General features: G+C 32.5%; 3 protein-coding genes and 1 pseudogene across 5 annotated transcripts; 3 read left to right on the plus strand and 1 right to left on the minus strand.

Moving 5' to 3' along the window:
- Positions 1–343: 343 nt before the first annotated feature.
- Positions 344–877, minus strand: LOC120148041 (heavy metal-associated isoprenylated plant protein 7-like). The gene is made up of 2 exons (XM_039161240.1): positions 757–877; positions 344–681 (listed from the first exon to the last, which is right to left on the minus strand). The coding sequence occupies exons 1-2, from the start codon at positions 875–877 to the stop codon at positions 344–346; spliced, it is 459 nt and encodes a 152-aa protein (XP_039017171.1).
- Positions 878–8,155: 7,278 nt separating this feature from the next.
- On the plus strand, positions 8,156–9,757 carry LOC120148029 (probable WRKY transcription factor 75). Its single transcript, XM_039161232.1, has 2 exons — positions 8,156–8,440; positions 9,576–9,757. Exons 1-2 carry the CDS (start codon positions 8,232–8,234, stop codon positions 9,751–9,753), a joined length of 387 nt encoding a protein of 128 aa, XP_039017163.1. The 5' UTR covers positions 8,156–8,231; the 3' UTR covers positions 9,754–9,757.
- Positions 9,758–13,477: 3,720 nt separating this feature from the next.
- Positions 13,478–18,772, plus strand: LOC120148025 (CBS domain-containing protein CBSCBSPB1-like). 3 transcript variants are annotated; one of them, XM_039161230.1, is made up of 15 exons: positions 13,478–13,615; positions 13,698–13,844; positions 14,198–14,366; positions 14,596–14,728; positions 14,825–14,995; positions 15,128–15,206; positions 15,299–15,412; positions 15,559–15,625; positions 15,787–15,892; positions 15,978–16,045; positions 16,408–16,517; positions 16,603–16,736; positions 17,879–17,964; positions 18,063–18,151; positions 18,488–18,772. In XM_039161230.1, coding segments are annotated over exons 2-15 (1,509 nt in total). In that variant the 5' UTR covers positions 13,478–13,615; positions 13,698–13,842; the 3' UTR covers positions 18,669–18,772. The 3 variants fall into 3 exon arrangements, with proteins under 3 accessions (XP_039017161.1, XP_039017160.1, XP_039017162.1); XM_039161229.1 differs by having other exon boundaries at positions 13,701–13,844; XM_039161231.1 differs by having other exon boundaries at positions 13,701–13,844; positions 15,978–16,036.
- Positions 18,773–24,326: 5,554 nt separating this feature from the next.
- LOC120148030 lies at positions 24,327–26,525 on the plus strand (annotated as a pseudogene).
- The last annotated feature ends 918 nt before the right edge of the window (positions 26,526–27,443 follow it).

Here is a 27,443-nt window from a genome sequence, read left to right on the forward strand (position 1 = left end):
AAAAATTTAAACTCAAAATATTCTTAGAATTAACTTGATTAAAACTCAAATTCGAGTTCATACATTAACCTTTAATACATGAAAAAACTTATATTGTAACTTTTTAAATAACAACATATAAATGTTAATGTTATTAATAATTTAATTTAAAAAATAAAATTTAATATATTATATTCTCGAGTTGAGTATCAAGTAGCTTGTTTCGCTTCATTAATAATCCGATTTGAATTTAAACTAAAATCGAATATGTTTAATTTAAATATTAACAAACTTTAATCGAATTAAAGTTTAATATATTGAATTTATATATATATATATATATATATCATTTACCTTCTATTGATTAAAAAAGAGCTAATGAATTCAATAAACAAATGCAATGAGGAAAGAAATTGAAACCTTTCATTCTTTGAATACGTTTCTTGATTTCTTGAGCACAAGCTTCACAGTGCATGTGAACCTTTAACATCACCACCACAGCCATCACCTCTTCTTTCTTTTCTCCACCCTTGTGCTTTTCTTTTTCCTCCGCCGTGGACGGTGGCTTTGGGATGGGTGAGAGAAGCTCAACTTGGCAGTTGCTTTTAATTTGAACTCTCTCGAGAACTTTTAAAGGGTCGGCTTTGTCACCTTTCACCACCACTTTATTGCTCTTGCAGTCCGTCATTACATCTTCCACTTCTACAAAAACAACAATCAAATCAAATGAAAAAAAACCAAAACCAAAATAAATAAATAAACTGTTGTTTTGGAAACCTTGAAAACCCCTGAGACAACATCGGACTTTACGAGCGCAGCCTTCGCAATGCATGTAAACTTTCAAGATAATCTCCTGTGGTTGAGCAGATTCATCTTCTTCAACCTTTTTCTCTCCCATTTTCTTCTCCTGGGCTGGTTTCTTCTCTTCCCATCAAACAGAGCATGTTAATGTTTTATAGGGTCGAGAAAGGAGAGTGAAAAAATGGGTATTTTAAGAGATGATCATCACCTCCCCCATTATTTTACAGAATCTGGGTTTGACTTTGGTGTTGAATGGTGATGATGATGATACAAGGGAACTTTGCTTGATTTGCTAGTCTCTGAATTTGCTTTTTCGTTTTCGTTTATTCTCTCTCTTTTCTCACTGTAAAGTGTGATTTCCCCAGCACCATCGGATGTGGAGAATCCGGGCAAAAGTGTCCAAATAAGGATGTGGGAATGTTCAATTCCCAAATTAATGCACTTATCCGATTAATTCTTGATCTAGGGTGTTTTTTACATGCATCTTTAATTGAAATTCAAGAAAAAAAATTCACATTTTTATACAAATATCACCTAATATAAATTAATTATTTGTTACGTAATATTTAAGAATATTTTACGGATTTAACAAATTTTTAAATATTTTCTATAAAATTATTCTTGCATTAAATTACACAATACAATTATGTCTACAAATTACCACTTGACACTTTCTGATGCGTTTTTGACCCTTTCAAAATCATATACATATAATATATTCTAGGATTTTGAAAAATAATTTTGCAGAAAGGTGCGACACATTCACCGCATATGATTTTGAAAAATAAATATTAGTTATAAAACTTTTATAAATATTTTTCAAAATCCTATGCGGTGCATGTACCGCGCCTTTCTGCAAAATTATTTTCAAAATAATGATGATGATGATGATCCGTAATATTTTATAAAATTATTTATATTTTAAATTACATACCCTCAAAGTTTTCCTAGAATATACTATATGTATAGGATTTTTGAAAGGGTCAAAAACGCATCAGAAAGTGTCAAGTGGTAATTGGTAGACAAAATTGTATTGTGTAATTTAATGCAGAAATAATTTTATAGAAAATATTTAAAATTTGTTAGATCCGTAAAATATTCTTAAATAGTACCTAACAAGTAATTAATTTATGTTAAGGTGATATTTGTGTAGAAATGCCAACTTTTTTTTCTTCTTTTAAAGACTCTGGGATTTCAATAATAGAATTCACCCTAAAGACGTCGAAGAATCTGGTCCAACTCTGAAGATGTCAAGAGATCCCAAAACCTTGTAGAAAATACCTTAGATCAGCAATTAATCGAATGAGTGCATTAGTTTGGGAGTTAAACATTCTCACATCTTTATTTGGGCACTTTTGTCGAAGAATCCGAGACCATCAGATGTAAAGTTGTAATTAAAGCGGACTTGGAATTTATTTAATAAACTAATTAAGCGATTTTGATGGTTAAATTAATCATTATTACTTTTAGTTGTTTTAGATTCAAGTACAATGCTTGCAGTGAAATGACCATCCAGCTCAGTTGGTAGAGCACAAGGCTCTTAACCTTGGGGTCGTGGGATCGAGTCTCACGGAGGGTTTTTCATAATTTGGAGGTCTCCTACGGAAGCTGCTCTTAACCTGGCGTTGAGGGCAGCCTATTATCCTACCTCCCCCTTATCCCATTACATATGAGAATAAGAGTCAGCTAAATTTTTTTTACAATGCTTGCAGTAACGTTTGATCATTCATGGTTTTAATTTTTTTTAAACAGATACTATATTATAATAATTTATATTAATAAAAAATTCAAATAATTATATTTGATTTTACTTGATTCAGGAAATAAGATTATAAATAAATCATTGAGTTTTAAAATGTTACAGATGAGTTATTAAATTAATCAATTGTTGCCAAAATGTCCTTTTATCTTTGAGTGTGTAACAAACGTTAACATTTTAATTATAATTGAGTGTTATAGTTATTATAATCGATAAATTGATTGACCTGATTGTTACAATTGATAAATAGAGTAATTTGATTGTAACTAAAATGTCAGCGTTATTTTATTTTTAACGACAAATTGATATATTTGTAACAATTGATTAATTGAGTGATTTATTTGTAAATTTTTGAAATATAGTGACTTATTTATAATTTTAGTAATAATTGAACGACTAATAATATCATTTACTCACAAATATTAAGCCTGAAAAAGTTTAAGTGAAAATTAAGTTTGCAAAAAAAAAAAACCCCGATGATTGTTACCAATTAGTTGGTTTAGTGGGATGAGTCACTAGATTCCTTAAGCAAAGTCAATTAATTTGAATTAGTCGGTCAATAGATTGGATATGAGTGATTAATTAAAAAATATGATTGTTTACACAAAATTTATTTTTAATAAGAAGCGTCTTGTCCAAAGCATTAGGTTTGAACAAGTTTGTAGTATGGAGCTCCATGTACATTACGATTAAGAATATTTGCAAGAGATGTGGGAGGCGAAGTCAGGAGTTGGGTCTCATATGATTCTGAAAGTGGCAGTGTGGAAATGTCATCGGCAAGCATATTACTTTGACGGAGAACCCAAATGATATCGGTCAGTCATGCACGTTGTCTCAGATGGTTGATAGCTCGAACGAGAAATAGGGGCTTGGAGAAGAGTCGGCTCCAACGATGAGCTTCATTGCCGCTGAAATGTTTGTTTAGATTTGGATTTGTTCGAATTCATAGGACCATGCGATGTGGAGACCGATGAATAATCCTCACAATTCAGCCTGAAGGGCATGGGTGATACCCAGTGGTTTGTGATAACTAACAAGTCATCTACCTTCAATGTGAGACATAAATTCATTAACCTGAAAAATCATTTATAAATAATAACTTTAATCTTTGCTTTAACATCATAAAGATGGTTCAACGACAAGCGGGCAGATTAAGAAGTTGATTTAGCCTCATTTGGGCTTTGAAATGGATGACCATAAGCCATTTGAGCGTCCAAAAGGAAACTGGAGCTTGGGACCTTAATGTCAAACATCAATAATCAAAATCAAACGATCCCTTTTTTTCATTACTCATATTCAATTTATTGATCGATATCCAGATCGAATATTATACAAGTCCATTTATGGAACGATCCTTTTAATTTAGTTTGTTCCACTTAAAATTCTAAAATTTGAACTCTTAATCTTACTTAAAAAATATAGTATCTCATCTCACGATATCAATTTATTAATGGTAAAATCAAACAATCCCTTTAATCTAACAACATAGCGGATATGGGATATGGGTGTCTCATTAGTTATGTTTTGGTTCAAATCCATAATGTATTTTGTGTTGGTTCCAGATCTTTCATGTTATTCTTCGAATTTCCACAGGATGTTGTTAGATTAATGTCCTATCCCTTTATGTATCGTGCTTTTAGTTTAATTGGCAAATTGGTTCAAGTGTCATTCATTGTATGTTAAAAAGTCTAAACACATAAACTTATCATGTGATTTCAATGATAGAAGGGAACATTCTTCTTCTTAAATTTTGGATTTGAGTAACCATATATGTAGAGTGTACACATGAACTTATCACGTGATTTCAATGATAGAAAGGAACATTGTTGTTCTTAGATTCTGAATTTAAGTAGTTGTGTCTACAGAGTGTATGCAATGAATATATTAAGAAAATTTTAAACACGTACTACTTATAATCACTCCATATTACTAAAAAACAAAAAGTCTAAACATGTTAGGGTAAAATGGATGACCCAAACCTAGAAAGGCGAGTGTAGTGGGCTTCCTAAACCCCTCTTGGTGATGGCCTAAAAATTAGAAATGTTATTTGACTCGAATTCGACGGGTTTTAATCCACATCGATTCTATAAAATCGATTTTTTTTTTTAAAAAAAGTTAAGTTTAGATAATGTTATGTCGGATTCAGATTTAAGATGAAAAATACTTGATTGACTCGTAAATAATAGTATAATTAAAATTTATATATTTAGAATAATTATTGTAATACCCTTATCTATATATATTACCTAATAAAAACGAATATATACACATATATATACCCCCATTTTTTGTATCTACTACATATCTTTATTTGCCTTCTAATTTATTTCTTTATTAAATGAGTCACATTTCAAAAATTTTAAACAATATCAATTAAAATTCGAATTATAATCTCAAACATTTAAAATGTAATCAAATTAATTTATGCAATAATTATTGAACTCTTTGTCCTTATTTTGATGAAAAAAGGGAAGTGGAGGACAACTGGTAAAGTGATAATCTACATTATTGAAATCTGATATTAATGTATCTTTTGATTGCTTAAACTATTCTATAAGATATGCTTTAAAGTCGAAAATGTATCCTATTCACAGAACCCTAGAGCAAACCATAATGAAAACAATGCTTTCTTCTTCTTCATGATTTTGTGTATATGGTCAAAACGAAATGCAATTAAGAAACAATATTAAGAAGTAACATTAATAACAATATTAATTATTTTAACTAAAACATAGCATTAACAATAATTAAGAAAAATTAACTTCAAAAAAATTATAGTTGCTCTCCCTCTTTTATATAGTTCTTCTCTCTTCTTTTTAATTATTTTTCATCGCTATTTGTTTATTCTTGTAACATTTTTTTATTTCAGAGTTTAATTTAACGTCGTCCCTTCAAATTCATATGTCACATGGAATAGTTTGGTGGAATTGATTTCCCATTGTTGTCGCTATAAGTCGGTCAAAAATTGCTAGTAAAATGTCTGAAGGAAAGATGGCAGCTTAGAAGAACATATTGGAAGTCTTACAGTGTGGTACTTTGATATAATGTTAAAATAAGACTTTATCGATTTTATTATTATTTAAGTAATAAAATTAATAAAAATTATCTAAAATATTATTATTTTTTTATCTAAAATATCAATTTTTTTAACATTTCCGATAAAAGTATCCAATAATAATAAAACATGTAGAAAAAATAACAGAACCAGTAGTTATTATCAAATCCGGTAAAACGCTCAATAATAACAAAATCGGTAGAAATAATAATATTTTCGGTAATTTTTATCGATTTTATTATTTAAATAATAACAAAACCAATAGCGTATTTTTTTAGCCGTATATTAAAGCTGCCGCACGTGAGTATTTCTCGAACAAATTGTACTTCACATGAACTAAATCAGATTTTTATTTAATTTCATACAAAATCTATGTCAAATTTATTCATTCTTTTTTGTGCTTTTAAAAATCTAAATATTTATTTTAGATATTACATTGTAAATATTTTAACTCATTTCGTTAAATATCGAATTAGAGATATTACAATAATTAACCGAAGTTTAATTTAAACTGAATCGAAACTAAGTGAAAGATTTACTCAAACATCAATTATCAAAATATAAATTAGATCATATTTGTTGATAACAAAAGGCTTAATGAAAAAATAAGTGTCCTAGGTAGATTCTAAGTTAACTTTAAGTAGACACTTAACGTTTTCGACATTACATTTTTAGGTATCTGTCGATAAATTTGACCTTTACAAATTTCAGAAAGTCTTTTGAGCTCTTACATATTAATATTGAACTACTACATTTCGAAAACTAGTACTTCAAATAATCATATTTACAACTCAATATTTAAGCAACATATAAACTTATTCATCAACCAAACAAGCCACAAAAGAACAGAAAGAGGCTAATCAATCAATCTAAATATTTAAAGGACTAAAATGAGTAAACAGAACAAAGAGATAATTTAAGACTCAAAAAATCAATTAGCTTGAAAAAAATACACACTGATACCATCATTAATATATCGATACTAATTTTATATTCAAAATTCCTGAAAAATAAGCATAAATTCATGGTACCGAAACTCTTATATGGGTATCGATACTATCATAATTATATTGATACTCTTATATGTGTATTAATATCAAAATATGATTCGAAACAAGGAGAGATACCTATTAATGCTTGATATTTATATTCTACAATAAGGCATCGATATCCCTATTCACAAATTTAATATTCTTAAACCATAAGAAACCCTTAAACATATTCTTAAACATCAAGCAATCTTCATGGATAATTTTTAACATAAAAATGCACCTAACATACATATAGATATTGAGAGATGTTCATACTTACATCAGTATGGGGTAATATGTGTTCGAAAGATTTTCAATCATTGGACAATGAAAGTTCAAACACTCTTGTAGATGATATGCTCGAACTTGATACTTTTAAAGATAACAATTATCCGTTTAGCCACTAAAATTACTTAGTTCGGGCAAACATTCAAACTTTTTTAGATAAAAATAAAAATCTCTTTAAATTCATAAACCGTTGATTTATTAATTAATTAATATCTTTTAGATTAATAAAATTACGTAGTTCCGACATTATTAATTTACAGAGGTTTTGCTGTATCTATATACAGATTGCCAAAGTCTTTGATCTGACGTGGACCATGACGTTTGTTTTCAAAGAAATACAAAATCTAGAATAATATCATCATCGCCATTGCCTAATTTGTTTGAAATAAGTCCTTTGGGGTAAAACAACAGTATATTTTAGTCTTCAACATCAACCACCAAACTTTCATTCCATAATTAATTTGTCGATTTAAATTAGTTATTTCCTCAGATTAGAGTTCAAGTTAAATTATCAAACTTTAAAATTATAAAAAATATTAAATATTTAAACTTAAAATTAGTAGGCAAGACTCAAATTGTTTAGTATTTAAATTTATAAGGATTTAAATTATCTTTGGATCAAAAGATTCAAATTATCTAATATTTAAATATAAAAATACTTAACTTGACATTCGATAATAAAAAAATTAAGGGTGGTGACCTCTTTATTATTGTCTTAATTTTGCTCTTGAAAGTTTATGATATCTTACTACTTACTATTACACATAATAGGTATATATATTTGAGTTATTTGATTATTTTTGTTGATTTATCTTTGATTTGGACTACAGAGTTGATTCTCTCGTATTGATTAATGTTTGTAATCATTTATAAATTTATTTTTATGTTAGTATATCAATGATGTTTATCCTTCATCACCGATAACAATATTTGTTCATATCTTTTTTTTATTTATTTAATTGATTTATTTAGAAAAAGTTCATGTATGTCCTTATTTTTATTATTTAATGAGAAAAAAACTTTGGAGAAATGATGTGATGATAAAGTAGTGTTACGTGACGTGTACGACTCAACTTTGTGTGTTAGATTCATGCACGAAGAATTAGCCTCCGGTTCGGTCCATGCATTCAATTTCCTTTTTCCTATTTTCAGTCACATTATATACGTTGGCCAATGGCCATTACGCCGCCCACCTTTTGCCCCCACATATATTTCTTCAAATAATCACTCTCTTCTAATACATATACCACCAGCTTCATCATCATCACCACCACCTCACTCTATAGACGGATCATCGGCTTCACCATCGTCGATAACGATGACAAACCATTATTGTCCGAGTTATTCGAAAGCCGACGGTGATGGTGAGGACCATGTGAAAGTTGGAGGGAAGAAAGGTGACAAAAAGGAGGCAATGAAGAAGCACAAGTATGCATTTCAAACAAGGAGTCAAGTTGATATTCTTGATGATGGGTATCGTTGGAGGAAATATGGGCAGAAAACTGTTAAAAACAGCAAATTCCCTAGGTATATTTTTCATTCCTTTGAATTTCGGTTTTAGTCCTTATACTATATTCAACTTGTCAATTTAGTACCCTTTAGTATCCTTATTTCGAGTTGTGGGTTTTTAAGACAACATTAATGGTTGTAATAAGGTCAAATATTCTAAACTAGAGTAGAACTGTTGATATTTGATCCGTTGATATTCGATATGTTGATCAATTGATTAAGATAAGATACTGCAAAGATTTATTATAGAGCAATCCTTCAAAATCAATTTATACTATATTCATAATGTCAGGATTTAAACTTCTAACCCTACTTAAAAGACTACATTTAAGTTCTCTATTTATTTTCTCCTCCCTAATATTTTTTTATAGCTTTTCATATATAGAAAACAATATCATGTCTGATACCTTTATATATCTAACACATATCCATGCATATATTTTATACACAGGGATAGAACTAGGATAATAGATTAAAATGGAAAAATATATAAATAGCAATATAAAATGGATCAATATTTTAATTGTTAAATAAAAAAATTATTTAGGGATAGAACTAGGGGATAATAAATTATTAAATTAAGAGTTAGGGTTTAAGTTGCTTAAATTTGAAATTGTTAAGTAAAAAATAATGAGGGTAAAATTGATAGGACCTAAAAAGTATGTAACTGAAAACTAGGGGAGGGGTCAAAGCTTAATTTTCCTAGTTTCAAAATTAATAGGTACCTAATAAATAATTAAACCCAACAATTTTAAAGAAACCGAGACTTAATTTGCATGGTTTCAAAACCTTTAGAGACCTAAGATGTAGTTGAACCTAAAAATTTTCGGAGGTCATGGCCCCTCCCACAGTTAACATGACTCTGTTCACTGTATATATAAGTTAAGATTCACTTGCATTTGTGTAAAAATTTCAATTTTACATATTTTAAAATTATTGGATGCGTGAAAATAGGTGGCTGAGATTATCTCTTTATTTTTTTCAGTGACTATTTACATTCCCTACTGTTAATCACATTTGTCTATTTTCACTCATTCGATGATCTTAAAAATGTGTAAAACTAAAGATTTTATACAGTATGAACAAATTATGTCTCTCCGAAGCCAATTTTGCATGAATTATCATCTTGATTTGGGTTGTTGTTGATTTGCAGAAGTTATTATAGGTGCACACATAAGGAGTGCAATGTGAAGAAACAAGTGCAACGAAGTTCAAAAGATGATGAAATTGTGGTGACTACCTACGAAGGGATGCACACTCACCCAGTGGAGAAGTTCATTGAAAACTTCCAACACATCCTCCAACACATCCAAACCTACAATCCTTGCTGAAACAGTATAACCCTCTTTGTTTCTTCAGCCCTACATTAGGAGACTCTTTGCACCTTCTGCTCCTACTATTGTTGTCAACATGTTATGCAAAATATTCAATGCATGCTTTATAATTTTATAGCTTTTAATATTTTTGAAAACTTGAACCTAACGAGTGTTCCCAATGATAGAGGATGTTATGTTTTCTCCAGGTGATTCAGGTTCGAGTAATTTACTCTCTAGGTGATTCAGGTTTAAGTAATTTACTCTCTAGGTGTGGGTAAGTTTATCCATATTGGAAATCAAACACATACTTGTCTAATTCGTATTGTGGTGATCCGAATGTATTAAGCCTTTGAAGAGCTTGTAACGTGGTTGTAGTCGTCATCATTCGTTTTGAGCTATGTACGACCGAAATTCAAACAAAATAAAATCCTACCAAAAAGAACTTTTATTCCAAACAACTTTGATTCTAAAGTACTACCGAAAAGCATCCACAACAGTATCTCACACCACAGCTGCAACATGTGAGCTTACCTCTGCACCACAAAGAACGTGGTAAAAGAACCATGTTCATAGCTTATCTGATTATTTTTGTTCACTTCCTCTGTCTAAAACAAATTACACCTTTCCTTGGCATCAACCTTCACACTATTAGTGTAAAATATTAAGAAGAGAATACTTTCATGTATTTTATTCACCAACGTTATGAGTATATATACAAGTATAAAGGTCCTATAATATGTAGAGTAATATCCCACAATAGATACAATATATATTAACCCTAATATTTAGCCTATAAATATGTAACACTCCACCTCAAATTGGAGCACAGATATTAATCATGCCCAGCTTGTTATATAGATAATCAATCTTAACCTCATTAAGAGAAGTTGTGAAAGTATCTACTAGTTCTTCAATTTTCACATAGTCGATAGTAATCAAAACCTTGTTAGATCTTTTCGCGAATGAAATGACAATAAACCTCAACGTGTTTTGTTCATTCATGAAAGACCAGATTAGAAGCAATATGAAGCGCAACTTGATTATCATATCATAACTTTACAGGTACTGAACTCATAATTCCTACTTCATTGAGGAGTTGATATACCCATATGATTTCACACACAAACTTGACCATAGCTCTATATTCAGATTCTGAACTAGATCACGGGACCAAAATTTGTTTGTTACTCTTGCATGAATTCAAGTTTCTTCCAAAAAACACACAATATTTTGAACTAGATTTCCTACATGCAACATTATGAGAATATATACATGTATAAAGGTCCGATAATATGTAAATTAATATCTTACATTAAGTACAATATATATTAACCCTAATATTTAGCCTATAAATCTGTCACACCTAACAACTATGAGAGCTACATTAAAGACAAAACTTCTTGTAACCCTTTTACCATATTATGCTCAATCCTTGAGTTATGGGTATTTTGACAATTGAATTCCCAAGATAATAGATTGTCCTACAAACTGTAAGCCAATGAATCAGCGCGTAGAGTCCTCAGAAGAAGAAAAATAAGGCTAATATGTTTTGCATCACGAGGCTCATAATAATAGTTATTTGAAAGAAAAAAAAGATCTACAAAAGTGCTATCTTTCATTGAATAAATCAGCTTGTTCCCATTAAATGGACATCAAGAGCTCCTAAGAACCCTTTCAGCTGCATCGAGCGCAATCAAGCATAATGTGCATTAGGGTTGAGCAATTACACCGAGAAAATCGAAAAACTGACAATGTGTATTGTGCAAATCTCATTCAATTAAAGCTTTGACAAATTTAGCTCATTCCACGGTAAAATAAAATAAACCCAAAATAAAATCGAATTTGAAGCTAAGTTTTTATTATAAACAAGTATTCAGAAACCCTATACTAAATCCAGCGTAGCAAATTTTCTTTCTTTACTCATCTTTCAGCTGCATTGAACACATTCAAGCACAATATACAAGTCTCAATCCATTACACTGTCGACTAATTTAGCTCATTCCAATAAAATAAAATAAAAACACTCAGAAACGGCAAGAGAAATGAAAAAAAAAAGATTACCGGTAGGTGAGGACCAAGCGGCGTGAATGACGCTGCGTTCCTGGACATTAGAGCAGAATCCAACGGTAATCTTGTTGAGATCGCCGCGTAGGACGCAGCCGTTCCACACCGACGCTCCGTCGTTGACGGTTACCTGACCTGCCAATACGACATTAGGAGCCACGTAAACGTCGACGGCGACCTTCGGGAACCACTGTCCGAGAGGGATTATCTTCCTTTGGCCCCTGTAGTCCCACTTCACTTGATCCGACGAATGAGATCGTTTTCATTACAAGCCAAGACTCCTATAATCAGAACAACAATCCAGTATCATTACAAGCCGGCTCTATCTTCATTTAGGATAGGTACAATAAAGGCGGGAGGTATGACAAAGACATTAAGCACCGGTGGAGCGGGTATACATTTAGAAGCACGCGTAAATTAACACCCCAAAAGTTTTTTTTAAAAAAATTCTCTATAAATTCTCTATATAAATATAATATAAAAAATAATAACTCTTTTATAAAGATTTTGACACCTTTAAAAAAGGAAATTGACTCTACATTTTAGAAAAATTAACAATAAAAATTTTAAAACTCAATTTTTCCAATTTAAAAAAATCTTCATATAATTTTTAAATTTGACACCCAAAAATAAAATTTTTGGCTTCCCCCTTGACATTAAGAACGAAAGTTTCAAACTTTGCATTCTTAGCAAGAGCATCGGTCACCTTGTTACCATCATGGAGGACATGTTGAACCTTAACCAACTAGTTAAGCTGTCGAAGTTCAGACAAATACGAGTGCAAAGAATGAGATTCGTTGTAATCGTTCGAAGGATCCTAACTGCTTCCGAACTTTCAATTTCAAGGACGACATGCCTAAACCCAGCCTCCCAAGCCAAAAGGCGACCAATATAGGCACCGCAAAGCTTAGCGTTGACCACCGAGTAAACACCGATGAATTTGTTGAACCCAAACTTCCAAGAACCATGGCTATTTCTAGCACCACAAGAAGGAGACCCATCAATATAAATATGCATAAGCTTCCTATTGATGTATTGTAACCTTGAGTGGCTTTCAAATTCATGTAACATTCTCTTCAGTTTATGAGTTAGTTTGGTGAATTAGCTTCCTCTCATTGAGCTTTATTCAACTCAATGGAGTTTGGTTCTTGCAATCCTATCACGCCTCATACCAAGTTATATCAATACACATCTTCCTCATATTTTTTTAGTTGATTCATCGTTTCGATTCCGGTCGATTCAGATATCATTGAACTCCGACAAGAAGACTCGGGATAAATTAGATCATCACTCAAAGAACGTAAGGTCATGAAACTCCCACCGATGAATCCCTTACAGTTTCAAACTGTCGCATTGATTCATCATTTCTCTGATCAACTTGTTTCCAAGGTTTTGCATGGGTTCGGATGGTTACTTCGTTTCTCTCAATCTTGTGAAACGAAATCTAACTTGTACTCCAACGCTATTGGATATAGGTCATAACAAAAAAAATAAGCAACACCCTGTCTCTGATTTTGTGGAAACCATTTGAATTGGAGGAATTTCAGTTAAAATGATTCCCACGTGGAACAATCTCAGTGCTTCCCTTTCTCATTTCTTAATGAATTTTCATCCATTTCTTCCTTCCTCCTTTTTTTCTTCATTTTCCGGTAAAACTCGAAAAACTTCACCTCAGTTTCTCCATTTTCTATTTGTTTCATGAATCGCTTGATTTCGGCGCTTTACCTCTTCTCAATTCGTTTAATCAATGAACCTGAGCTGAATTTTTCTAGCGATTTGATTGGAATTGAAATCAAATAAGTCTGCAATTCTGGTTAGTTGTTGATTTATTTATTGATATTCCCTTTTATTCGTTTTTCCTCTCGGATGAGAATTGGAAAATTCAATGCGTGTAGCAGGGATTGAAGATGGCGAGTTACAGCGGTTCGCCGAGGCGGAGTTTTTCCAAAGTCAGGCGTATCACCAGCTAGGAGAAAAGCATTGGAGAATGGAGGTTCCAACTCTATCCGGAAACTCTTACCATCATCTCGTACTACTCCTATGTAAGTTTCTTTCATTTCAAATTTTACGCTTGGTTTCTTTATCATTATTTCTTTATAAAAAAAATACTATATAAAAAATCGAAGAATTTTGGATGAAGAATCTTGTAACTTACGATGTGTCGAAGGCAGAATTTAGTTTGTTGAACTTTCGTTCCGAAAATGAATAATTGAATTTGGATTCGAATGGATTGATGAAGGCAGTTGGTAATAATTTGTGAACATTCGTGTACATTATGTGATATTAATAATGAAAAATGGTTAAAGATTGTAATAAATGTAAAAGTTATCTTGAAAAATAGTAGTAATGATTCTCCTTTTTCCTTTTTTTATTGTTTCAACTTGCTTGTGGAAAGGAGACTAGCTGGTGAGCGAACGGTGAAGAGATTGCGGCTGTCAAAGGCCGTGACGGTACCAGAAAGTACTACCATTTATGAGGCCTCCCGGAGGATGGCTGCTCGTAAGCTTGATGTTTTATTGCTTACTGACTCTAATGCATTGCTCTGTGGGATATTCACAGACAAGGTATGACTTAAATCCTTGAATGAGTATACCGAATTCCCTTTACTTGAATCTCAAAACAAGGGAGACTACATGAATTAGTTTCTTCATTCTGATATGATTTCTTATGCCTTGCTCTCTTAGGCATTTTGAATTCCACATTTGCATGAAGAATGTTCTTTGTTCTTATATTTAATCTAAAGTGAATCAGGATAACCATCCTCTCTCTTTATTGATTCATCTTTGCCAGCAGGACATAGCAACAAGAGTGATTGCTCAGGAGCTTAATATGGAGGAGACACCGGTTTCCAAAGTAATGACTAAGAACCCAGTATTTGTTCTTTCTGACACTCTTTCTGTGGAGGCACTCCAGAAGATGGTGCAAGGTTGGCTTTTTTTTTTGTTGATACCCATCCTTTTCTGTGATATATTGTTTTCTTGTGTCTTACCCTTTAATATTGTTCTGATATCATTCTAAACAGGAAAATTTAGACACTTGCCTGTTGTACAGAATGGGGAGGTCATTGCTTTGCTTGATATAGCTAAGTGTTTGTATGATGCTATTGCTCGAATGGAAAGGTCAGCAGAAAAGGGAAAAGCTATTGCTGCAGCTGTTGAAGGTGTAGAAAAAAATTGGGGAACATCTTTCTCTGGTTTGTGAATAATGTTATCGTTTGCCTTCAATGAGTTTTGTCTTTGTTTTATTCATTTTGTTTCTATAGTTTAGCTATCAACAGACCTGTTTCAACTTTGAAGTTCATGCTGCCTTTTGGGGTAATATGCAGGTCAGAATACATTAATTCAGACTCTTAAAGATCATATGTTCAGGCCCTCACTGTCTACAATAATTTCAGACAATCCAAAGTAGGTAATACTTTTTTTCCTTTTTAATTTACATTTATTTGTCCCTAGTGATATTTTGAGTTGCTTTGCTTCATATGATACCTTTCTTTCAGGATTGCAACAGTTTCACCAGCTGACACAGTTTTAACGACTGCTAAAAAGATGCTTGAATGCCGGGCAAACTCTGCGGTTGTGACTATTGGAAACAAACCATGGGGGATTCTAACGTTAGTCTCTTTGAATCAAATCACAATTCAACATTTTTTCATATGTTGTTGAGGGAGTGAAGGGAGAAGCATTAACATTATGGTTCAATTATTTTTAACTGTTACAGTTGTAATTGATGTATATTCTAAGTTTGGATTTCTGATAGTTCAAAGGATATATTGATGCGGGTAATAGCACATAATCTGCCTCCAGAGACTACTTCAGTGGAGAAGGTTTCTTTTTGCTTCTTTTGGAATTTTCTTTTTCCTTCTTGTGTTAACAGAGTTTGTTCTTATAGCTTGACCTTATATGCCAGCAGCAGCTCATCATTTTTTACCTCTATGATAAGCAAATTTCTTGAGTTCTGTTCATTTGCTTTTTATTTGATGAATAGGTTATGACTCCTAACCCAGCATGTGCAACGCTCAACACACCAATTGTTCATGCTTTGAAGACCATGCATGATGGCAACTTTTTACACCTTCCTGTGGTAGATAGAGGTGATATGAGTTGCTACCCTACAAAGAATAGAGTTTTCTACATACATCAAACCAGTTCTCAATAAGTTTCTTTGGTTGGATGCAGACGGAGAAATAGTTGCTGTGGTGGATGTGCTCCATGTTACTCGTGCCGCTGTTGCCACTGTAGGTCAAGTGAGTATCATTCTGAAATTATAGTGTATCTATTTTCTTATTTACCTTACATGTGATTAACTTAATTATTTCATGAAAATCCATCTTCTTTTACTTTACATAAGTAAAGTTTCTTTGTGCTTTAAATGTTAAGTAATCATATATTAAACAAGTAAAGATTCACAAGCACATTTGTTTCATACTTATAAATACGGCATTTTTTAATAAATAATACATGTGCAACGCATCCTGAAGAAAACTATTTATTCCCAAGCACATAATGAACTTGTTATTGAGAAAGAATAGGATTATAATATTTTTCCTATTTCCTTGGCGATTAATGATGTTTTTGTTATGACCTCATAATATTCTTCAATAACTAGGTTGGGAAAAATTTTGCAATCAATAATGAGACTACCACAACAACGGTGCAGAAGTTTTGGGATTCCGCAATGGCCTTACCTCCCATTGAAGATGAAGATGAGACAAGAAGGTTTTTTATGTTGTCGCCCTATTTATGTTGCTGTGTGTTTGTGCCATTACTATTTTACAAACTTATTGATAGTGATGTTTTTCAGCTATAGCTCAGTGAAGTTTGCTTCTGAAGTAGCAGAGACAGAGAGATCTCTTCCTTGTATTTCATCCAATATGCCATATACATTTGGTTTCAAAATCCAAGATAAAAGGGGACGAATGCATAGATTTATTTGCGGTATTCTACTGTATCTACTCATAAGCTTCGTCATGGTTTCAAAGAGGACCCATGAATTCCATATCGGTTGAGTATTAGAGTTGATCTTAGGACATGCGTTCACATTACTTTCAACCTATAATGTGCTTTTTTCATGAGTAAAACTGTGAGGTTCAATGCTTTGAAGCGGGCAATAACTTGTAGGTTGGTGTAGTCTATGACATTTGATGCTAGAGCCGGTCTAAAGTACTAGTGATGTGCCATTTAGGACAATGGGCCCTTGTTGGAGTATGGGAAAATGTCACGGTCCTAGAGAGGAACCATGAGCCATGAATCCCACGTTGGTTTGGACTGTGTGATACAAGGCACCTCAACATAGCGACGACACGAAAATATATTATTAATTGAAAATATTTAAATTATATGATAATTTAAATTTTTCAGGGACGATCGCCCTCGCCAGCCCCCTTTGGTTCATCCCTGTTGTAAGGTATGACTCATAAATATACCGGTAAAGAGGACAGGGGATGGAGCGGAGTGAGCAAAGCGAACATCAACTGTCCTTACAAAGAAAGTCTCGTAATGGGGGTTACGATTATGTGGGTTGGGGTGCGGGGGCTGCGCCCCGCGATACGGTACAGGATTAATTTTGTAATTATATACCAGGGTTTTCTATTATAAATAGAGATGTAACATAAACCTATGAGATATTGAATAAAACTTCTAGCGCCGCCTAGGCACCGAGGACATAAGCACATTGCCGAACCTCGTTAAAATTCTTGTGTTCTTTTATTATCTTTGCCCGATTCTTCAACACCTACCTCCACAAGTGTCCTTTTCTTTTACATGTGGCTCATACGCAAGTGTTGTTTGTAACTTGTCAAACATATGCAGTCCTAAGCAAAACATTTCTAGGCTAGTTAACTTGTAAATGCCAGTATGCCACTAGCTTCAAGAATTGATCCTTCAATTTCCTTGTGGTCCAAGTTATTATTGAAGAACACTTTTCTAGTGGGCTGGACACTTTTAACAGCTGCTGAAAATTGTGTTCAATAGATACTATTAGAGGATCTAATTCTTTATATACACCCTACAATTTTACATACTATTGTGTCTAGAAAATTGTATTTAATAGGTTTTTTGCATGTTTCTGCTGGATGCAGATACACGAAGTTTAACTAATCTAATAAGTGCAGTCCTTCGTAGGCTGGGGGATGACAGAGATAGAAAAAATGTGCCTCAAATCCTGGTATACTTTTAGAAATATTATTAGTTTCTTTTTTATGATTACTTAGGTATCTAACATATTTTTCTCTGAAATTTATGCTAATCATGGACATTATGCAGTATGAAGATGAAGACCGTGATAAAGTTGTAATGGAGTCAGACTATGATCTTCAAGTGGCCGTGGAACATGCAAAGTTAGTTGGTTTGAAGGTATGATCATACTTTTTTAAAGTGAAATTTGCTTTAGACGTTGTTAAGAGATTTGATTATAATTTTATTTCCTAAAATTTCCTTCTAATTCCAAGTTTAGGTCCGTATTAATTCTTCTTTATGTTACGTCGATACATGTTTGAAATTGCATTGTTGCGTCGGAACGATGACTATGGAATCAATCCCTTATAAAATATGTGGAGCTCAGCATGTCTGGAAGCATAGGAGAACATTCTTTTTGATATCACCACCACTATTCAAATGTATCACTATGTACAACTAGAATGTATCACTCAGTTTAATAAGTTAACGACATCTGATTGATGCTTTGTGCCGGGTTTGAGATTGCATCTAGATTATTCAGGGATGAAAGATCGGCGACAGACCTCCAATTCACGAAGCTCGGATTATGCAAACCCCGATGCATGGACTACCGCATACAACACCGTCGCAGCGGGAGCTGCTGTCGTTGCCGGTTTGGGCTTATTAGCATACTTGAGGAAAGCCGGTAATTAGCATTCTTAAGAAAACTTCCAATCCCTCTCTCTATTTATATATTAAGAGCTTTGCTTAGGATTGATTGGCCAAAGTTGGTTTTGGTTTAGAGGCACTCCATATGTTTGATTTTCCCCCCTCATTTTTTCAAGTCGATACAAATTAAGATATCTTCCCTTAGCTTATAATTACTATTTATAGAATATATTAAATCTTCGTATATCTATTATTCGAATTTATTTTCTTTTCTGGAATGATGCACTTGGATATATTATCTGAATTCATTATACTTTTACAAATGGGATAAAGTGTATAAAAAACTCATCATTTTCCATTAAAAAATTAACGGTCGTCTGAGTTAAACGTTAACATACTGACTGAGATATGATAGTTGTTTGAGATTATGAGATAAGATTTTATCATATCTCAGTCAGCAGAGTAACGTCCAGTTCAGACTGTCGTTAATATTTTTAACAGAAAAGATGAGTTTGGAACATAATGAATAGTCGGATGATAATTTTGTAAATTTTAATAGTCGGATGATAATTTTGTAAATTTTAATAGTCGGGGGTCCAAAAAACAATTCCCTATAGTCGAGAGATCATTTTGCAATTTTAATAGTCGAGAGACACGACAAAGTAATATATTATTGTCGGGAAACTCAACAAAGTAGTACCTTATTGTCGATGATCATTTGTATACTTTACCCTTAAAATAATGAATTTGATACCAAATTATTATTCATTTTATTTTTTTTAATTTTTCTTAATAAAGCTTTTTAGAGAAAAATGGTGACCGCCAAGAAAAAACCCACCATTGTTTGTGGTCCAACAAGTTTGAAAATTCTATATATATATATATATATATATATATATATATATATAGGGTGAATATAAAGAATTATATGTTTAAAATTTTTCTATTATTTGACAATGAATACTTATATCCTAACATACATGATACTCGAATTCGATACCTTAATAGATAATAACAAATCTCTTAACTATCGAAATCTTATGATTCGTGCCACTAGTTTGAATTTTTTTAATTCTTTAAGTGGATTTATAGAGGTTTGAAGTTGATGACATATTATTATTTTCTCAAAAGAATTTAAACTTTAGAAACAATTTTTAAATTTCATCAAATTTGTGTTAGTACGACAGTGAAAAATAATTTTAAATATTGAAATTCTTAGTATTTCATAAAATAACAATTATTTTGACTATATTCTGATAAACGTCTGACAAGTTTAAAAATTAATTATACTTACTGTTTAAAATTAATAAATTTATCATAATATTCTCAAATTTCACATTATATATAAATATAAGTTTCAAAACATACAATCATCGAGAGATTAAAGATAAAATTTATACATACATCGACATTCGATCAACTTATATTCATACAAATACGTGTCTTCGATAGGTATAGTGTCACCCCAATTTAGGGCCTAAAATTTTCTTAAAATTAATTTCGAGAATTAAATTTAAATTTTAATTAAATTTGAGGACCAAAGTGAATTTTTAATTAAATTTGGATTCAAATTCTGAAAGTAACTAAAACTGAAGGAACTCTTATGCAATTATAATATTTTTCTTTTTAAGGGATTATAGAAAGTTTTCTTATCTAAAAATCTTATTTTCCCCTCTCTTCAAGCTTTCCAGTAAACTTCAATCGATATTTTTTCGTCGACCGTTGCTTTGTTTTTGACACCTCTCGCACCATCATATTTCTTATATCGTCCCGAGCCCACCAGTATTCGTCTTGTCTCCGTTGCCGTGGCATGTAAAATGGTGAGGAAGAACAAGTTTCCGACGTTGCGAAATCGAGCTCTCTGCCTTTACTGTTGTGGACCGAGCTTGGTAAGTGTCTCAAAACTCCTTAAATTGAGTATAGGATTTTTCTGGAATTTTTTCGACCACGAAGGCCCAGCACGCACCGCCACTGCGCGTGGGGAAGGTTCACCGCCTGGTAGGCTTCTAGAAATGGTTCGACCTTACCCGTCTTCCCGATCCAATCCAACTCGACCCGTTGACCCGACCGACCCGACCGACCCAATCGAACTGAATCGATCCAACCCTAACTGAACTGGTTAACCGTTGATCGACCGTTAACTTTTTTTGAAAACCTCCATCTTGACTTTTTCGACATCTAGAGTCCAATTTTGCGGTCTGTTTTGCCAAATTCTGACCCGAAAGTCCTGAATTTAGCTCGTTAATCAGAAAATGCTTAGTATTTTTAGATTTTTTTTGCTTATTTATTGGAGATTTGAATATGAAACTGATACGAATATATATTTTTATGAATGTATTCGTGTTTTCCCTGACCGAGGATCAATTAGATCCAGTGCTTCCCGTCCGTCAGAATCACATGATCTCCGTTTTTCAAGAGTTACTCATAGGTTTCCGTAAATTGTTTAAATAGAAGTTATTATTATTCATATTATGATTATGATATAAAATTTTCAATTAGTGTGATCTAGCGTTGCCGGTTATCGTGATTGGTAAACCCAGTAGTAGACTTCCTTAATAGACTACTCAGACCGGTACAATTGTGTATCCTGATAGTGTTACATTACTATTTTAAACTACCTATCTGAACTATTTTAGATTTATGATGATACTGAATATTTTTACGACATGATATCTAATTTTATGAATACTATTTATCTGATATATTATTTACTGTATATTTCTATTATTGATATCTTGTTATTGTGTTTCTGTATATGCTTTTTGAATATGGAATATTTCCATGTTTTAGTGGATTAAATTATTGTTTTCACTCGAATACATACATGTTTATTATTGTCATTGGGAGTATTATTGGAGGAAGTATCTCAGGCCTAGTCAATGACTTGTAAGACCTTACCACATGCTCCTCTTCTTTGTGCACATGGTAAATCCTTACCGCATGTCCTTATGCTATATGTATAAGGTTGTTATCGGGTGTACAGTTGGGTGTATGATTCTGGGAAACCTACACATTCAGGTGATCGGATGGGGGTAGTGTTTATATTTTTAAAATGTGTTTGATGAACTAATTTTTACTAAAGTATTTTATATGTATGTTATTATACACTACAATGAGCACACTATGCTTTTAGCTCATTATGTAAATTTTAACATTTTCATATAGTAGTAGACTTTGCATCAGGAGGACTGACTACTCCTCATTTTTGTACCACTGTATATCCCTATATGCCCTTTTTGTTATACTTAGGTGACATGTGTTTTTGCTATTGTTTTGATATATATGTATTACTGGTATTTTGTTATGTATATGTTTTATACGATTTTTTCAATATATGTTTATCATATGAATTTTACTTATGGTAGTTTCATATTATACTGATATATGGATTTCAACGCTATTTTAAATATGAAAAGAACTTCTGAATACGATATGTGACTGTCTAGATTTGGTCATAACATCTAGGCCGGGTCTAGAGGGTTACATATAGTTCAAAATATCATATAATATTGTTACTTAATAGAATGTATATAATAATAATTAAAAGATCAAAGAAAATATAAAAGAAACTCTTAAAATATAATATATGCAGGTTTAAAATATAATAATAATTAAAATATAAAGAAATTTAGATATTTATTATTCAATTCTTTATTTTTATAGATAATATGCTGGTTTAATTTTTTATTTGAATGTACTTTTTTTTAATAATAAATTTAAATTTAAACGTCTGAATCAATTAATCATTTTTTAATAATTTCTCTTAATAGATTTAAATATTAAAAAATAATCTAATTAATCCATATTTTAAAAAAAAAACCTCAAAACATGGTAATATTGTTGACTAAATACATTCCTTTAGGACCAACTTGTCTCCAATGATCTGCAATGGTTAAATTTTTTTATTAGTCACCATACTATACATAAATTATTGATTAAGTTTATATCATTTAATTTTATCGTCTTTAGTCCATATATTTTAAAATATTTGATATAACCGGTCATTCTTAAATCTGTTAAGTCAAATTTTGTTAATAACTCTTATGCTATGCATAAATTGTAAATTTAGTTCATATTTTTTAATTTAATCATTTTATAACTCTTGATTTAATTATATTATTAATATGTCGTTTGGGTCGAAAATAAAATTCTAAAATTAAAATATATAAAAACTAAATTTGATTAAATCATAACGTGAAGATTAACCTTGTAACTTATGCATAATAAAGTAAGTAATCGGATTAAATTTACAATTAATGATGATTATCAAGTCCACCCTCGATTCTCATTTAAATTATCAAGTGATTTCGTTAGTAAAAGGGAATGTTGTTCTTCTTAGAAGTCTCGAGTTCAAGGAATTATGTATGTAGAGTGTGTACATAATCAATAACTAAAAAAGATTTTGAACAGATATTACCGTGTAACCAGTCCGAATTATTAAAAATATTATTATTTTCTTGGAAACAAGAAAGACTAAAACAATATTTTCATTAAAGATTAAAACAATAATTGAATTAGGTAGTGGTGCACATGCTTCAGCCACGATTGTTGGGCAATGAATCGCCTTGATTCAAGTTTAGGTTTGAATGGGAAGTAGTGGCAAATCTGTAACTTTTTTTAATTTAATTATTTAATTCATATGATAACATTTTTTATATATAATTATCATATTAGATTTATGATCGATTATTTGGAACAAATATTACGAGATCTAATATGAGAGTGACCTTCTCATTTCAGTTTGATCTATTCATAATATTAGGATTCGAACCTTTGATCTTGTTTTAAAGAAAATGTCTCATCCTACTGAACTAATTGATAGACCAAACTCAATGTATTTTTTCAAAAAAAAATATAAATATTTTTTTATAAAATTTAATTAGGTTTTTCAAACTTTTATAAGATTTTATTTGACTTTAATGTGCCACATCAATCTTTCTGAATTACAGTTGATGACACTGACCATAATAACAAGAGATTATATTATAAATTTTAAAAATTTTGGTGATCAAAATCCAAGCATCCTAGGGATTATTTATGTAATTTATCCTTGAAATTTAAATAATATTTATTAAGAAGCTTATTAATATTTTGATGAAATAAGTTATTATCATCATTAATTATTATTAAATTTGTTAGTTAACAATGCATTGATTAATGGATAATAACTTGTCGTTGGATACATTACACTAGTTAATGGATGAGTAACTTCTTTGAGTAAAAACATAGAGAATCTTTGTCATAATCGTAATCTAAAACTTTTTAAGAAAATGATGAATTTGACCCCTCTTAATTCAACTCGATTTAATTTTATACCAATAATTAAAAGATGTGAATTTGAACGTGGGTTCGAATATTAATCTATATTAACATGATAAGTTGAAAGGAGTTTTTTTAAAGTAAAAAATCGATGTTAATATTTTAATCGGAATAGTAAACCATTTTATTTATACGGACTAATTAATAAAATTATGAAAATTGATACTAAATTATGTCAAATTAAACTATAAGGACTAAATTCCAAATTTAATCAAAGTAGATGGATCAGAACCATGATTTGACCAAATAATTACAAAGAGATGATCCACTTGTCAATTTTATTTTCATCATGGGTTAAGTTTTTGAGGTGTTGGATTCCTAGAAAACCTACTATAAAACCCAGAAGGATAGTCCTTTTACCCAGAAAATCAAAAAGACCGACCTTTTACCTTCAGAGCTTCAATGGCGGAATCCAAAAGCAGCCTACGAATCTCATTCCACTTCATCTTCTTGCTGTTCCTCGCTGTGTTTTCACAATTGGTAGCCCAACAATAGTCCCTCATTAAGACCATAGTGGTGCTGGTGATGGAGAACAGATCCTTTGATCACATGGTTGGGTGGATGAAGAAATCTATAAACCCAGCAATCAATTTCGTAACCGGGGACGAATGCAATCCCACTTCAACAAAGAACCCAAACCCACAATCCATTTGTTTCACCGATGATGCCGAGTTCGTGGATCCGGATCCGGGTCACTCGTTTGAAGCTGTTGAGCAACAGATATTCGGTTCAACAACATTCCCTTCCATGTCAGGCTTCGTCGAGCAAGCACTTTCGATGTCGCCGAACCTCTCCGAGACCGTAATGAAAGGGTTTCGACCGGAGGCAGTGCCGGTTTATGCTTCACTGGTGAAAGAATTTGCAGTGTTTGATCGTTGGTTCTCCTCGATCCCCGGTCCGACTCAACCCAATAGGCTGTTTGTGTATTCAGCCACTTCTCATGGCTCGACCAGTCATGTTAAGAAACAATTGGCTCAAGGCTACCCTCAAAAAAAACTTTGAATCACTCCATGAAAATGGTAAGGATTTTGGGATTTACTTCCAAAACATTCCCACAACTTTGTTCTATAGGAACCTAAGGAAGTTGAAGCATGTCTTCAAGTTCCATCAATTCGATTTGAAGTTCAAGAAAGATGCTAGAGATGGAAAACTACCGAGCTTGACTGTTATCGAGCCGAGGTATTTCGATCTCAACGATTGCCCGCAAACGATGACCATCCGTCCCACGATGTCACCAACGGTCAAAAGCTGGTGAAAGAGGTGTACGAGTCGTTGAGGGCGAGCCCTCAATGTAATTAGACACTCTTGGTGATTACTTATGATGAACATGGTGGTTTCTATGATCATGTCAAGACACCGTTTGTGAATGTCCCGAGTCCGGATGGGAACACCGGCCCTGCTCCTTCGTTCTTTAAGTTTGATAGGCTCGGAGTTCGTGTGCCGACTATTATGGTCTCTCTTGGATCAAGAAAGGCACCGGTAACTCGGACTGTCGGATTGCATATTAACCACCACCTTGCATGTTTAATGCTTGGAATTTGTGTTGTAGTGATAAGTGGAGCAAAGGAACCAACTCCAAACTCAGAATTTGAGCACTCATCAATCCCAGCAACAATAAAGAAAATGTTTGTTGATAAATCGGGTAAAGTAAATGAAAAAACACAAGAATTTTAACGAGGTTCGACAATGTGCTTACGTTCTCGGTGCCTAAGAGGCGCTAGAAAATTTTATTCTATTCTCATAGGTTTAAGTTACATCTCTATTTATAATAAAAAACCCTGATACATAATTACAAAATTAACCTTATATCGTACCGCGGGGCGCAGCCCCGCACCCCCAACCCACATAATCGTAACCCCTTTACGAGACTTCTTTTGTAAGGACAGTTGATGTTCGCTTCGCTAACTCCGCTCCATCCCATGTCCTCTTTATCGGTATATTTATGAGCCATACCTTACAATGTTCAATCTCTCCAATTTTTTAACTCATAGAGATACTTGGGCTGGCACTTTTGATGGAGTTGTTGGGGAGTTAACCACCCCCAGAACTGATTGCCCTGGTATTTTATTTCATTATTCAATCACCAGACTGGTGAAAAACATATGTTAAACCTTAAGAAACATGTAATAATAAGACCATGGATGAAGTTGTTTCCTTTGAATTTTATTGCAGAGACATTGCCAGATGTGGTACCTCTGAGGACAACTGAAGCCAAAGAAGATGCCAGTCTCTCTGAGTTTCAGAGTGAGATAGTTCAGCTGGCAACTGTTCTTAACGGTGACCATTTCTTGAGCAGTTTCCCCAATGAGATGAGCAAGAAAATGACAGTGAAAGAAGCTCATGAGTACACGAGGGGAGCCGTTTCCCGGTTTATATGTGCGAGCAAAGAGGCCATCAAGTTGGGAGCGGACAAATCTGCCATTGTAGATATGCGATCATCACTTACAACGAGGTCTTCAAATCTGTAACCGGTTGAACTCAAAACCTCCTGCCCCCTCTAAATTTTCTTACAGGTTTTAGAAATGTATGTTCTCAAATTAAAATTTGTCAAGGAAAATGAAATAAAGCTGCAGTGTTTTGGTGGAAGAGCTGTGTCTGAATCAGCTCTATCTTCCCAATACAGATTTGGCATCCATGCAAGTTTACGTTTGATAGTGTTTGGTAGTAGTATAACGTAGGGATGTACTTAATAATGAAAAATCGATTATGAAGAGCATCTTGTTTTTTACTTTCACTCAAGAAATATCGAACTACTCAGACAGGCAATTTTAATCCAAGTAAACCATGCCAAATGGTTCCATACGAGAAACGCATCATTTATTGCCTGAATACAGTCACCTGCAATGAAGCTCAAACTCCTGCAAATAAAAAATTGTCCATATATACGTGTGCGCGCACGTTTGAATCAAGTGATCGTTAAATGAATCAAGCTACTTTGAACTTAAACTAAAATCTTGTCTGTAATACATGTAGTAACGGATTGAAAAGGAAATCTTTACGGCTCTTTTTCTTTCCTATTGGCCATACCACAGCCCTTCAAATTCCAATAACTAACAACAAGAAAATGCAGTTCAACGTCAATCAAAGAGATATAGATAAACCTAAGACCGACATCAAATAGAATGACTGAAGTAAAGACAATAATGTCATCACTCAATGCAGATACCTGGGTTCATGTTTACCTCCTAGAGCATCAGCAGCCAAGATAACTCGATTATTGTCCAAGCTTTACATGGAACAAGGACTTTGCCAAGTCGATACATCCGTGATAAGCTCCCGTAGTTGATCAATTAGACGCTTTATGTATTCATTCTTGTTTGCGAGCTCCTACAAATAAATCATTACCAGATTAGTTGCATTTGTACAGAAAATTAATAAACTATGTTCTTCATGGATTAAGATCCAAAATTCAGCAGCATTGGAAAGAAAACGATCAGCTTATTCATCCTCAACGTAAACCTACATTTTCCCTGATATATGGGTATTGGAGTATTATTCTCC

This window comes from Hibiscus syriacus, unplaced genomic scaffold, assembly GCF_006381635.1.
Source record: "Hibiscus syriacus cultivar Baekdansim isolate YM2019G1 unplaced genomic scaffold, ASM638163v2 tig00110946_pilon, whole genome shotgun sequence".
In the NCBI taxonomy this organism is placed as follows: domain Eukaryota; kingdom Viridiplantae; phylum Streptophyta; class Magnoliopsida; order Malvales; family Malvaceae; genus Hibiscus; species Hibiscus syriacus.